Source organism: Pteropus vampyrus, unplaced genomic scaffold (genome assembly GCF_000151845.1).
Source record: "Pteropus vampyrus isolate Shadow unplaced genomic scaffold, Pvam_2.0 Scaffold185, whole genome shotgun sequence".
NCBI lineage: Eukaryota > Metazoa > Chordata > Mammalia > Chiroptera > Pteropodidae > Pteropus > Pteropus vampyrus.
The window spans coordinates 852,959-867,967 of record NW_011888966.1 but is presented as its reverse complement, the minus strand read 5'-3'; the positions used below and the strand labels follow the sequence as shown (position 1 = coordinate 867,967).

Here is a 15,009-nt window from a genome sequence, read left to right as displayed (position 1 = left end):
CAGCCGATGAATAAAGGCAGCAACTGGAACTTCACAGACTCCCGAAGGCAAGTGAAAGCGCCGCTTGGGTCGAGACCAAGTCTTAACGCCCTCCTTTTCCCAACAGGTGAAGTGAAGCCTGGATAATAGGGAAGAGACTGGTCTAAAGTCACACAGAAGTCTGAGGAGAGATTCCCAATTTACCTGCAGACGTTAACAGCTAGGAAAAGGGGCTGGGACAGGTACCTGCCCAATTCAACCTATGCTTGGGGCTAAAGAGACTTTCCACCTAAGAGGACGTGACCTCGAATCATCCCACCTTCCCCGGCGTGGCAAGGATGCGCCGCTGTCGGTCTCAGTTTGCCCCTCTGTAAAATGGGGCCGTAAAAGCCTGATCCTAGCGGCCAAAAGGCTTGATGGGTCCTCTCGCCCACAACTGTCCCTCCAGGTCGCTCGTCTCGAATTGTCCTCACGTCCACAACCCCGCGGTCTGCCTCGCTTACTTACCTGCCATCCGACGCGGCACTCGAGGACAAGAGGCGCTGTACCCGCCACCGGACCGCCCACAGGGACCGCGCGGCCATGTTCCTGACCTAGGCTGACGGAGGCAGCGCGCGCGCACTTGCTCCGAGTCGCGAGATAGGCTCACTTAAAAAACCACGCTTCCCGGCAGCCTTCGCGGGCGTTTCCCCTCTCAAGGCCGCCGGATGCGAATGCTACTCTTCCGGCTCCTGTAGTGCACTGCGCTGGTGGTCCCAGGCGCAGCCCTTCCGGTCCGTGGTGTATTCCGCGCGTAGGATGTGTTTCTGTTAACAGCAATATATGCTGGGTGCTAGCCGCGGAATTCGTGGCGAACAAGGATGTCAACCGTGCCTTCGTTGAGTTTATGTGAAGTTATAAGCAACAAACAAATGCAAACGCGATATAAAGTCAAAATAGGACCGAGGTTTAAAGGTGAGGGGTATAGTGCTGCGGAAGCCTAGAATACAATATGGCCGAGTGTGGGGAGTTTTCCTAAAGGAAATAATATTTGGACTGAAAGCTGAAGAATGTGTAGATCAAAAGAACAGGAAAGTTGTTCAGGTAGAAGTAAACAGCATCTGTAAGGATCCAGTAAAGAGGGACAGTATTGCGAATAAGGGACTGAAATACTGGCGGAAGGGGAGGGCAACATAGGATGTCTGGTTAGGCAGGGCCAGATGTCTTGAGGAATTTAAAAGTACCTTGGTTCTGACCCCATCTCCATCACTCTTCCCTTCTTTTCCCTCCAGTTTTCTCATTTCCCTCACTAAAATGTGAGTTTCATTTAGGCAGAGACTTTTTTTTTGTCTTTATTTTCAGAGAACAGTGCCCTAATGTAGGTCAAAATCTTTTTGTTTAATAAACTTGAGTCTCATTCTCATTGTAGTGGGAATATGTTATAAAGCCTTTACATGTTTAAAGGAGTCACTTATAGGGTGGAGATGGCAGGATGTGGGGAAATAGGAGGGAGACAAGCTGTTGAAATAGTCCATGCGAGGGTCTTGGGGTCACAGTAGAGACCTTTGTAACTACCCTATCTAAGGTAGTTACTATTTTAGGTGTGTCCAGCACATTTTTGTTTCCATCGTAGTGTTTTGTTTCGTTTTTTTTTCTAGAGCTTGACGAGGATGTCCGTCTTGTTCACAGCTGTGATTTCTGACATCTAGTACATACGGTAGACACAGTACTCAGGAAGTATTTGTTGAATTAATTAATGAAGTTAGATGGAGTTAGTGGAGATAGGAAGAAGTGGATGAATTTTAGAGAGATTTAGTCTGGAAACCTGACAGGATATGAAGATGGACTGGCGACTGGGGTTGAGGGCATTTGGAGTTGCCAGACTAGTTACTGACTGGATAGTTCCTAAGGTAAAAAAAAATTTTCTTTAAGAGATGAGAAGTTTGCCTTCATCTTTCTGAATCTTCACCATAACATGGCTTACTTGTATTGTAGCTATTTGGGTCAGATTTTTCTCTCTGCTTCTCTGTGAGTTCCATGAGGACAGACCTGGAAGTCTTTTGCATATTTATATTCTATCCAAGACCCAATCAGATGTATTGTAGCCAGCACTTTATGTTTCCTTTTGGCCTTAGGAGAAGAGCAACATGGTTTAAGGAGGGATTATAACTCCCATTTACACATGAGAAAATTGAGGCTCAAAGAGGTTGGTGAACCTGTTCAAGGTTCCCCACTGAAGATCCAATGACACTACAGATCTGATAGTCCAAACATCTGGTGGTATTGGGAAGTATGGAGCTTCATTCAAGTCCACCTCAGATTCATGAGCCTATACTTTGAAAAACAACCAAACAAGGCATTTTAACAACCTAGAACTGACTTCCTTGCTTTAGCCATTTTCTTTACACTTTTCTTAGCTGTTCAACTTACACCAAATGTGCTGTATACATGCATCCATTCATTCATCTATTAAGAGCTAGTGTGCTTCTGAATGCCGCAGTGCAGGGGGAGGGAATGAATGAAATAGATCCTTGGAACTGAGAGAAAGGGCTCTCGGGTCAGACTTCTTGTATTCAAGTGCAGTCTCTACCACTTCCTAATTGTCGGCTTTGGCAAGTTAGCTAACCTCTCTTGCCTTCCATTTCCTGAACTGCAAAAATTGGAATAATAGAACCTATCCCACAGGGTTTTAGTGAAGACTAAAGGGATAATGCCTAGAAAAGTAATTAATTAGCCCAGGATCAGCTATGTAATTTAAAGGGCAAAAGGAAAATGTAGAGCCCCTTATTCTAAACTTACTAATAGAGCAACAGCAGAGCAATCAACCGAGCACAGACCTCCTAAGCGTGCCTTCATAGGTTGCATGCCTATGAAGCTGTCCCTGGCTCACATAGTCCAATGCATGGTAAGTGCTTAATAAATGTTAATTATTAGTTTCCTAGGGTCCCGCCTCTTAAAGAGTCTAAGATCTATCGGCGTGAAAAGATACTTAGTCTCAAAATAACAGCATGGAAAAATGAGGACACAGATTGTTAGGTGACATTCCAGGATCCACATTTTAAAAAGGACATTGACAGTCCAGATTATGTGATGACCTTTGTCATTGAAGACACTTAGGTGGAATCTGAAATGAAAATTGTCAGTTACAGATTGGTTGTCTTATAGCTTTTGGTGGTTGTAATTACCATGTAAAAGTCATTTCTTCTCTAGTGGAAAGGATTTTGAGTCAGACATATATAGTTAGTAATAAGAACCACTATTGATTGGGCATTTACATTTCTTGAACACTGTGCAAGAGGCTTCCCATGTATTATTATCTCATTGAATTCACCTAACAGTTTTGGGTGGAAAGCACAATTGTGAACCTGGTTTTCATCGGTTAAGAAAAACAAGAATGAGAGAGGTCAAGTGACTTTCCCAAAGTCACAGCTGTTAAATGGCAGAGGCAGGGCTCAAATCTAGCCTGTGTGAATCCAGGCTCATAAGCCCTAAGCCTTATGCTCTGCCACTGATCAGCTGGGTACTTTTGGTAAGGTTATGTTTTTTGCTCTGGTCTCCATCTACTTCAGAGGGTGGAAATGTTTGGATGAAGCTCAAGTATGTGAAGCCTTAGGCAGGGTAAAGTATGTGAAACCTTTAGCAAAGCGTCCAGAAATTATTCAGGGATTTCTCTTCTCTCCTTTTGAGCTAACCTCTGGGCTCATACAGTTAAATGGTTTTATCTTTATTGGTGGGAAATGTGGTAAAGACTCATAAAGTGCCTACAGTGTTTAGAAAGTAGCGAGTAACACAGTAAGGAGACTGCTTGGGATTTGAGGTCTTCACCAGTCTATAAAAGTATCAAGTGTTTGTAAAAGGCACTCACAAAGCAGAAATGAGCCACTGTCGTCTTGATTCTTCCTGATTGTTTTACTTGTTAGCAGATATGGAAGAGCAGACTGGTGGTCCTCTGAGTGCAAGATAAGGATAAACACTTGAAGAATATCACTTAGATTTCTAACCAGTGTCATATAAAATAGATAAAGGACTTGATTGACAGCAAATGATCTCACCCTACAAAGCCTGCAACATCTTGTGGACATTAGAAATGTATGCTCCTGTCACTAAGTATCACTCTGATCTTAAAATATGTCAGCTGCGGAACCTCTCCTTGCCTGCTGCATACACAGACAGACCTCTGATTTGAAAACAGCTCAAATCTGGGGTTTTGGTAGCTGCATCTGCCTAAAGCAGATGAGGAATGCTTATAGAATTTGCATGTTCTTGATAGCTTTTGTTCACCTTTATTCAGGCAGGGATAGGATAGTTCTGTTGATTTTCAGCCAGTTTACTTGCCCAGAGATTGTCAGTAATGGCCAACACAAATCCAGATGATGCAAGTGTGATTGGATGATCAAGTCTCTGTACTGTATCACTGATGCTTTAGCACTTCCTTCCTTTGCCCTAAGGAGTGGGAATGGGATGCTGAGAATGGGATGGAATGGCTTATTCACATGTGCTTTCATTTCTTCAGAAGGGAAGGCAAAAACATTTAACAAAACCTTTACAATTGTGCAGATTTCTGTCTCCCTCCACCCCCATTTTTCACCCTCTGTAAAGTTGTATAAGGATACTCTCCATTTCCCTCATCCCATCTACTTCGTCCCTCCCTATACCCCCTATAATTACGCAGACAATAAAGGCTGGTCTTTTGGGTGCCCTGGAGAGTGGGGGCTACTTCCAGTGTTCTGATGTCTCCTTGTGAAAAAAGCATTTCCACCTTAGATGAACAAGCTGATATTTCTTTTGAATAAAATCCTCATCCTCTTTCTAGGTCTTCTTCATTTCCCATTCCTGAGGTACAGAAAGACAAGACAAATCAGTTTGTTGAATATTCTAATGTGACTTGTAGGATAAAAACATTTCACTGCACCTAATTATATAAAAATCTCCACTGGCCATAATAGTCATATGTCCTAGTCCTACTCTCTTTCTTTGGCTGTGGGTAAGTCATTTCTCCACAATGGGTTTCATCTCTGAGGGGGCTCAAATATCACAAGGATTGTCTTTCTTTGACAAGAAACCTGATGCCCAGAAGGAGGGAAGTAGGGATTGCATCTGGCTCCAGTGCTGTTCCATAGGACCTTGGGGTGGGGGTAGGAGGCTGATGGGAGAGAAGCCAAAGCAGTTTGGTATGGAATGGTGAGGGTAGGCAGCCCACAGGGCACCATGCCTTCTCCTCAACTGAGGGGTAGTGAAGTCATGGCCAACAGTTGGTGGCTGTTTACCCATCAACAATACATGAGGTTTTTAGCTAGCCCTGGAGGTGATGGTGTGAACGAGGGTAGAACTTGGTGATTAGAAAATTCTTGGTGGGAGGATTCTCTAGTCCCAACATGCTCTTCTCCCAGTCTTTGCCACCTGAACCACAGTGGCTTAGGTGAGTGACCTAGGAGTCATCCTTGATTCCTTTCTTTTCCTCATCCTCCATATCCTCAGCAAATCCTTTAGCTCTATCTTCAAAGCCAGCCACTTCATATCACCTCCACTAGACCTTTTTTATCTCATTTATTTTTAACTTATCTCTCTTACCTCCTCATCTATTCTCAACATAGTAGCCACCATGGTCTTTTAAAAAATGCAATTTATATCCAAAAAATTTCTTGCTCAGAACTTGCCAGTGACTTTCTATTATGTCAGAGCAAGATCCAGAGTTCTTCCAATGGCCTACAAGGGTCAAGGGTCATATTTATACAAAAACATGCAGTAGGCCAGATTTGTATGACCTATCAGCTAAGAATGGTTTTTACATTTTTAAATGTTTGAAAAAAAATCATTAGAAAAAATTTTCATGATGTGGAAATTATATGAAATTTAAATCTCAGTGTCCATTATTAAGGTTTTCTTAGGACATAGCCATGTTCATCATTCATTTCCATATTGTCTGTGACTGCTTTCCTGCTACAATGACGTGGTCAGGTGGTTGCGAAAGAGACCATATAGTTCACAAAGCCTTAAATATTCACTGTCTGGCCCTTTACAGAAAAAATGTGTTGATGTCTGGTCTGGATGATCTGGCTTCTGGATGGTTACTTCTCTAATGCTCAGGTATTTTTCAGGACCACACTTTCCTATTTGCCATTCTAAAATCCAGAAAACTCTGACGACAAAGTTTTTACTCAAGTGTTTTGGCACAAATTAATTTGGTGGCAAAACATGACCTGAATTGATATGAGGCTGTTTATAATCTATTTATTTCATGTGCTGTGAATATTCATGTGTCTTGCTATAGAATTATTAATGTGTTTGGTTATAGGCTACCTCCTGAGAACTTGTTGGGGTTTTTCATCATATATAGTATATGCATCATATTACCTTTCTAAGATCCAAACCATTCTGAAACACAGGTGGTCCTAAGAGTTTCAGAGACAGGACTGTGGACCAGTATCATGGAGTGAGCTCTGGACTTAGAATTGAAGAGGTGGGTTTGCAAGACAGTTCTCATAGTGGTGCTCTGTATAACCTCAGGCAAGTCCCTTCACTCCCTTATCTTCAGTTTCCTTACCTATGAAATAGGCCTTTCTCGTCTCAGAATACAATGTAGGCTCAGAAACTCGAGCTTGTTAGGACTATGTATTAAAAAGAGTAAATAGATTCTGAATGAGATTTGAAGATCTTCGCTCTAAGCAAAGTTCAGGAGTTTTATTGCATGGTATGTTGGCAGTTCTTCGCCTTTCTCACTAGCTGACTTTTTTAGTTCTTGGTGAGTTTCCATAGAAAGGAGGCTGCCAGATCTCTGAATTGTGATTAGCTGAGCTATTGCTGTACCTTGGCTTTTTGTAGCACCCTTCCTTGGTTGGAGGTTACGATGGATGGACTCCTCTTCCTCAGCTCAGAAACACAGTTGACAGGGAGAGGTTGCTCTGGGGCATTATTATGGGGTTTATTTGCAGTTTCCTGTTGATGACAAGAAATAATTACACAGGTGAAGTACACACAGGCCTGCCCTGAAAAGAATGCAAATAGATGTTACTATGCAAACGTGCCAGCATCAAACAGAGTGAGGGGAGGAAGACACTTGAGGGCCTTGGAATAAATGTAATGACAGCTAAAATTACTGATCCCTCACTATGTACCAGGCATTATGTGGATTGCTCATTTAGCCTTTTTAAGCCTATGAAGTAGGTTTATTAGTCATCTTATTTTACAGATAAGAAAAATGGGAAGGAAGGTCAGGTCACTGCTCAAGGTCACATGGCTGGTGAGTGGGAGAGCTGGGATTCAGACCCCTATCTTTTGCTCTCTCTTCTGTAATCCTTCTCATTTTCTATACTGCTCTCACCCCTTAAAATTTTCAGATGATTACTTAGTACCTTACTGGATGTAGTTCATTAAGTGTGACATTAACACCTAAGCCTGCGGGGGAATTTAGAGAAGACGTCCCTTTATCTCCAAAGGATGCAGAAAGGATCAAAAATGGAGGGAAAAGTCTTCTAGAATGTGAACATCAGGACATGTTGGTGGGAAGAAGCTGCTGGGATGAGTGAACCACTTCTGGCTTGTTCACCAGCCCTCTGTGACTCTGTGAAGTTGTTTTGTCCTTGGTCCTTAAACTCTTCATCTGTAAATGAGGTTGGAACCGTCCCAAGGAGAGGAAGTGTAGGGTGTAAGAAACAGTCCTGGCTTCCTAGTCATGGGGTGTGGTGTGACCAGGTGGTGTGAACTTGGACAACAATAAGATTTACAGTTGTCATTAACAAGGCACACTTATCAGACAAGTTATAACTTCATGTCTCTGAGTCTCGGTTTCCTCATCTGAAAGCAAGCATAACATTTATTAATTCAAAAAACATTTATAGCACTCCTGTTTTTCAGACCCTGTAAAGGGCTCGGGCTATCATGAAAAAAAAAAATGGATATATTCCAGTTCTTAATAAATAAAAATATCATCTATTTGAGGAGATAGACATTAGACAAATAAGAATACAAATATATGTGTGTGTGTGTACACACAAATTGTAGTTATATGTTAAGAGGAAGAATAACAGATGGGACTGTTGATAATTTAGACCAATGGTTCCTAAATGGGCTATTTTACCTTCCTAGGGACATTTGGCAATTTTTGGAGACATTTTTGGTTGTCATGACTGGGAGTGTGGAGCTACGGGCATCTAGTACGTAGAGGCCAGGGATGCTGTTAAACATCCTACAGTGCACACGACAATCCCATATAAAAAAGAATTATTGTTCCCAAATGTCAGTAGTGCTGATGTTGAGACACATCTGATATAGACTGAGGTCAACGAGGTCTCTGTGAGGGAGTCTCATTTAAGGTGACAGTATCTACCTTGCACTATTGCTAGGAATGTTAGAGATAATGGATGAAAGCTCTGAGGACAGGGCCTGGTGCACTGGGAGTCCTAGGAGAGGGCATATGCAAGGTGGCTAAAGCAGGGCCCTGGAGTCAGACTTCCTGGGTTTGGGATCCCATCTCCCACTTAGCTGAATGACCTTGAGCAAGTCACTCAACATCTTTGAACCTCAATTTCTTTGTATGTCACATGGGGTGAGTACAAATAGTAGTACCTCATAGGACTACTGTGAAGGCTATGTGAGATAATAACAAGTTAAGATGCTATACTGGCCTATGGTAATTAGTGAATAGAAGTTTATTATTCAACATATGGTAATTATTATTATCAGTAATCTCAAGGTCACTTCTAAGATCACATTCAGGATACAAAGTCAAATGGCGGTGCATCAGTGGAGAGAACATAGGCAAGTTCCCAGAGAACTTGCTCCAAGAATCCCTTCTTACCTGTGCCATCTATGGCATGTCCCTTAGGGCTTGTTTTGTCATCTGTAAATGAGCATAGCTCCTAGCCCCAAAGAATGATCAAGATCTGTAGCATGTGAGGGCATTAAGGAGCAGCTGCCCCTAGCACAGAAGGAAGTGGACTCACCCCACTCTTGTTCTTGCTGCCCATGGAGAGTCCCAGGGCCGGACCCCCTGCCAGGGACTGCTGTAAGCGTTCCTTCACAGCCACCAGCCTCAGCTCCAGGTCGATCCGGCGCTCTTCCTTTGTCCGACACTGAGCTTCCAGGGTGGCCACAGCCTCCTCTAGAACCTTTAATTTTGCTCCTGTGTCCGAAGACAGTGATGAGAAACAGCTGAACCTGGCCTAAAGCATCAAGGAGTTTGGCAGGGCCTCAGGTCCTAGTCTGCCCCTCCTAGAGGGCTTTTCCAGTCCTCATTCCTGATAGATGGATGTTGGGCCTGGAGTTCCAGCTCCATGCTGGGTAGTGTGATTTTTACCTGCCCAATACCCGTTTCCCTATCTTTGGATACAGAACCCTGATTTTCCACTGGGAAACCACCTTTCCTCTCTCATTCTCTATAGTTTGAATGGGGCTGACCTCATTCAGCTTAGTCATGGCCCATAATCATCTCATTTTCTGGTCAAAGTGATTTGTTTAGGGATCAAAGTTGATCAGAGTGAATCCTGAGGTATCTCTGCTGGGATGGCTGAGAGCTGGAGCTGCACAGCAATTTTGCCACCATAAGGGTCAGAGAATGAAAACAATGTAGGGGAAGGCAGAAGCAAGAATTAGCTTCCTGTTGACATCATTTAAGTTCCTGGACCTCACTATACTTGATTTTTCAATTTTTTAATTGTACTCTTTTCTTTTCATTTCTAAGACAGTTTAACTTCGGTTTCTGTTACTTACAAGCAAGAGTTATAACACAGGGCTTTACATTAATCAGGAGTTCCTACTAGGATTTTGCTGCTTATTCAGTTTAACCCAGCATACCTGTATTGGAACCTTCTTCATGCCAAGAACTATGTTGGGCTTTACTGGGTTTAAAAATTTGTTCCATTATTTGCCCTGAAGGAAGCTGCCCTGGAAGTTTTCTAGTAATGGTCGATCCTTTTCATTCCTTTGTTCATTCTATAAGTACTTACTGAGTGCTTGCTATGTACCAGACATTGTCCATCATTCCCAGCACCTGGACCAGTGACTTACAGCACTGAAAGTGTGCTGAACTACAACTATAGAGAGAATTCAAACGAAATAGCAGAAAATGGGGCAGAGAAGAGCCCAGAGCAGGCAGGGCCTATGGAGGTCATGACCCTGGATTTCAGAAGAGGATCCTGGCAAAGTGTCACTGTCCATCATTCCCAACATCTGGACTAATGTCTCACACAGGTGCTCAGCACCTGTCTGTGAACGAATGAGTTAATGTGAGGTCCAAAATGATCTGTTATTTCTTTGATTCTAAGGCACACTCTGTTTTTCACATTTTAACATTTCTAAAATCAGATTGCATCTTACCACATTAAGTGTACACATTTTTGTGATACTTTTTCATCTCTTTTCCCCAAAAGCAGTTATTAAGTTAATGATATTTCCATTAGTCAGAAAGGATGAAGATGATGATGATGATGATGATGATAGGAGGAAGGGAGAAGCACACCTGTCCTGGGTAAGAAACCAGGTGGCCAGTGCCAGGGGAAGTGTCAAGGCTGAGCCTCCCCCAATCCTGAGAGCACTCAAGACCACACCCGTGTAGGTACCTGGGCTGTTCCGAATGGCATCTTTCAGTTGCCTCTTTTCCTGCCTCAATGCCATCAGCTCTGTCCGGATCGTGTCTTTCTCTTTCTCCAGCTTCTCTTTTTCTACTAGGTACCTCCGGGCATCCTCCTCAGCTCGGTTCTTACCATACTTGTATTGATTGGCACCTGTAGAGATGTGAGGCAGCAAAAGGCCCTCAGTTCTGATCTCTGATAAGGGTACGTGGGTGGTGTTAGCTACTCTCTCAGCTTCAACTTTCCATCTACAAAATGGGAATATTTAGATCTATACCCCTAGATATATTTAGTATGACTCCTCTAAGGAAACAAGGGACAAAAGGGAGATAGTAGAGCATGGGGACAAGGAACAAGGGCTTTGGACCAGGTAGACCAAGGTTTGCATTCTCTTGTGCTCTTTACTGGCTGTGTGACATCGAGGCAAAAGTGAATGGTGGTTTTTTTTGTGCCTTCCCCTCAGCCCTACTTTCCTCATTTGTAAATGTGGATATTGATCAAATTTACCTCTTAGCATTGTAGTAGGGTTTAAATGAGATAATTAAATGAAAAGTATTTAGTATTTTACTTGGAAAATATTAAGTGCTTAGTAAATGTTAGATCATAATAATAATGTAAAATAAATTTTATGATATATAACATACTTTGGTTTTAAAAGGGCATGGTTTATAGTAAACTCTCTGGTATATATAAGACTAGGTGATAGGTAAGTATAACTCAGATCCATAGAGAATTGAGACCTTGGGCTAAAGTCAGGCATTGCCCATTTTATTATTGGGAAATGGTGGAGGGGGAGGGAGAGAAGGATCTAGTAGTCTACTATGGGCTCTACACTGATGATGGACAAAAACAACAAATAATTATAGCAAAAATTGATTGAGTACTATATGCTAGGCTATTTATATGCATTTTTATTTAATCCTCATAAAAACTTATTATTGTTAGCTCTATATTGTTGAAGAAACAGGTACAGAGAGGTTCGATCTTACTGCTAATGATGGTAAAGCCAACGTTTGAACCCATGTCTATCTAACTTTAGGCTCCATGCTGTGCAATCAGAACTGCTGGGGTAAGGCCATAGTCCAACCTCTCGGGGAAAGTTTTATTTTGTTCTTGAGATAGCCACACAGTCCTTTGTAAGTCGGTGGAATGTGGAGTGAGTCCCATGATTTACTGATTATTGTGGGTCTTGTCTCTCCAGTTCTTGTAGAGATTGCACTGGTTACCCAGCAACCCATGCAAACATCAGTTCCTGCTATAACTGCCCTGCAATTCAAGCCAGATCATAAAGCATAGAGGGCAGAGAAGGGGCCCCATACCTTCCCCAACTTCCCAGATACGCAGTGGCATCCCAGGGGAGTTGGCTCCTAGTCTTTTGGATTTTATAGACTGGGAAAAGAAAAAAAGGGTAGACCAACAAAAGGTTGTCAGTGTATCGGATAAGGACTTTTAAAACTCCAACTACCATCTATTCTCAATATTTTGTAAAATGATATTTTAACATCCCTAGAGTTGGAAGGACACAGATGCAGAATAGAATAGTTATTTGCATTGAATAGATTTAGCTTTATAAAAAAACTTCATGTACTGTGTTTATTATTTTAATTTCATTTCAGATGACTGAAAACTTCCTTAGGGACCGAAACAGCGAGTGGACTCACCTTTGGGAGCCACTGTCCTGGTTTGCTTTAATGTGTCAGCACCACAGAGAGCAGCTTATCTCACAGCCCCCATCCTGTACCACTTCTGTCATTCAGATGGTGGTGAAGAAGCAAACTAGATTGTTGTAAGGAGCTGTAATTTTGTGGGCCTCATAGTTTTAGTGATAAAATATTTGCTTCAGAACTGCTCAAGCACCTTCCAGAAAAATCTAGGCTGCCATAGTGGGGGTGGGGAAGGAATGTTTAGTGTCCGAGGTACTCATGTAACTAATGCACTGATGTTTTTATTGCTGAGTGACATTCCAGGTGATCTTGCGGATGCCTCCGTTGTTTCTGATAAATCAGCCTTTAATCATATTGGGGATTCTTTGTAAGTGATGAATCGATTTTCTCTTCTGCTTTCAAGGTTTTCTCCTTGTCTTTGGCTTTAACATCTTTGACCATGATGTATCTTTTGTGGATCTCTTTGCCTTTATCCTACTTGAACTTCACTGGTATCCTGGACGTATAAATTAATGTTCTTCAATAAATTTGGCAAGTTTTCAGCCAGTGTTTTTTAAAATATTTTTTATGCTCCTTTTTCTCTCCTGGTACTACTCCCTTTTTGCATATGTTAGTGCACTAATAGTGTTCTGTATTTCTCTGAGGCTCTATTCATTTTTTTTCATTCTTTTTTCTTTTTCTGTATAGGTTCACACTTTCATGCTTCATATTTTTTGGTTTCATATTTTTTGGTTGAATATTAGACATTTTAGGTCACATAGCATTTCTAGATATTGATCCCCCCACTTCAGGTTGTTTGTTTAGTGACTTTGCTGGCTCGTTAGGTGAAGTCCACTTCCCCCTGCAGTGTGATGCCTCTGATGTTGCTCCTCAGAGGGCGTAACCCTGGGCATGTGCACAGTCACCCTGGGAGGACGGTGGTCTTAACAGGGCTCTGACTCTCTCTGATCTCTCTGTCTGCCTCTGCTGGTATCACACCAAGTCATTAGGCTCCTCTAATTGTCAGTGAATTGCTCTATTGTTTTTGACAATGCCTTGGGGTGTCAGTTGCTCTGTGGTCTGATCAAATTAATTCAGCTCCTTTACAGGATAATTTTTGAGGACAGTCTTTTAAGGTCAGTCTTGTTCTGACCCAGGGGAGAGCTCTTCTCAGCTGTCTCTTTTCCTGATTCTCTTTGATAAACTATGGTGTAGTTTATTGCTCTTATGGAGCTACTAGCCTCCTTACTTGGTGACCACCAAATCTCCATTGTGTTTTTAAGAGCACCCTTGGCTTGAACTTCCCTGCACTCTGTTCCAGTTAAAGTTAGTTCTTTTGAGGGAGAGCTTTGATGTACTTTATTCTACAGCCTGTCTTTCGCCCTGGTCAAAATCGGAGTCACTGCTCTGAATCTAGAGGTAGAAACAATGGCCTGCTTCTCTTGGAGTGAGCTTTTTGAGCAGGGTGCTGAGTGGGGATGGTAACCTCTGGTCTTCTTGATTTGCCTCTCCTAGTATGGAACCTTTGTCCTATGAGTAAGCTGGAGTGAAGGCAGTTGGGGCCACCGTATTCTTGGCCTGCCCTCACTGGGGAGATACCATAGTGTCTGGTAGCTGGGGGGAAAGGGAGCCCTGTTCTCTTGTCCACACCTCCCTCGAGTGGATATTCTGTCACAGTGAGCTGGGAGAAGACTAAAGGATTGTGGCTCAAACACCACAAACTCACTGTTCTTACTGAAATTTGGTAAATTTTCTAGAATAAATCTTTCTTCATTTGCTATATGCCCTGAAAAACTTTCAGAGACTTTAGATCTAGATTTGTTTTAGTAATTTCATCAGTTATGAACTTTTGCTGGAGAGTGGGTCTGTGGAGCTTCTCATGCCACTATTTTTCTCAGCCATCCATGTGGCCCCCATGATTTCTGGTTCCTGTTATTCATGTCCTTTTGTAGTCTCCTCCCACACTAGATAGGGTTGACCTGTGTAACCATAAGGATATGGCCGAAGAGACAGAGTATGACTTCCAAAGCGAGATTACAAAAACATTGCAGCTTCTGCCCTGTTACTCCTTCCTGGGTCACTTGCTCTGGGGCAAGCCAGCTGTCTTGTCATGAGGACAAGCAGCCCAATGGAGCAGTCTCCATGGCAAGGAACTGAGGCCTCCTTCCAACAGCCAGCACAAATTTGCCAGGCATGTGAATGAGCCACTTTGAGAGCAGCTCCTCCAGCATATCAAGCCTCCAGATGACTTCAGATGACTGACATCTAGACTGCAACCTTGCTAGAGACCCCAAGCCAGAACTATTTAACTGAGCTGCTCCAGGATGCCTGACCCACAGAATGTATGACATAACATATGCTTATTTTTTGAGCTATTAAATTTTGAGTAATTTGTTAGGTAGTAATAGGTAATTAATACATGATCATGGGCGAGACCCTTCTATTTTATGTTCTTAAGTTTTTTCACCTGAAAAATGTGGTTGGATGAGGCCTGTGGTTTCCAGCTGCCCTGCATGGAGCCCTGTGATTTCACAGGGGGTTGACAGGCTACTGTATGGGGCACAGGGTCGGTCAAATAGGCTTCCCGACTCTGATCAGAGGAGCTCTACTTTTGTATCTTATAACTGAGCTTCAGCATAAGATCTGACTTAAAGAAAGAGTGTTTTGTTTTTTTTTTTTCATCTTTGTTGTTAGGTTTTTAAAAGCATATTTTGGGATTTCTTTAATCTTACATGCTTTTTTGAGTTTTGTTTTCCATTTTAAAATGGGTATTCCATAAGGCCCTGTATTTCCAGTGCCCTTGAGAGTAGAGTATAAGGAATGTTATACAACAACCTTCT

The 15,009-nt window shown here is 42.4% G+C and overlaps 2 protein-coding genes and 1 long non-coding RNA gene across 4 annotated transcripts in view; 1 reads left to right on the top strand and 2 right to left on the bottom strand.

Moving 5' to 3' along the window:
- GRPEL2 (GrpE like 2, mitochondrial) overlaps positions 1 to 639 on the bottom strand; it is a 9,628-nt gene extending 8,989 nt beyond the window's left edge. Inside the window, exon 1 of the mRNA XM_011371128.2 lies at positions 487 to 639. Coding sequence (XP_011369430.1) covers positions 487 to 563 — 77 coding nt within the window. The 5' untranslated portion in view covers positions 564 to 639. The remainder of the gene's footprint in view (positions 1 to 486) is intronic.
- Positions 640 to 743: 104 nt separating this feature from the next.
- The window catches only part of LOC111746357, a 65,384-nt gene continuing 51,118 nt past the window's right edge, over positions 744 to 15,009 (top strand). Inside the window, exon 1 of the long non-coding RNA XR_002783052.1 lies at positions 744 to 933. This is a non-coding gene — a long non-coding RNA (uncharacterized LOC111746357). The remainder of the gene's footprint in view (positions 934 to 15,009) is intronic.
- The window catches only part of AFAP1L1 (actin filament associated protein 1 like 1), a 65,540-nt gene continuing 53,940 nt past the window's right edge, over positions 3,410 to 15,009 (bottom strand). Inside the window, exons 16-19 of one of the 2 annotated variants that reach the window (XM_011371126.2) lie at positions 10,515 to 10,679; positions 8,901 to 9,079; positions 6,766 to 6,894; positions 3,410 to 4,791 (exon numbers count right to left, since the gene is read on the bottom strand). In XM_011371126.2, the coding sequence (XP_011369428.1) occupies positions 4,768 to 4,791; positions 6,766 to 6,894; positions 8,901 to 9,079; positions 10,515 to 10,679 (497 nt within the window). In that variant the 3' untranslated portion in view covers positions 3,410 to 4,767. The remainder of the gene's footprint in view (positions 4,792 to 6,765; positions 6,895 to 8,900; positions 9,080 to 10,514; positions 10,680 to 15,009) is intronic. The other variant, XM_011371127.2, reaches the window with a different exon arrangement.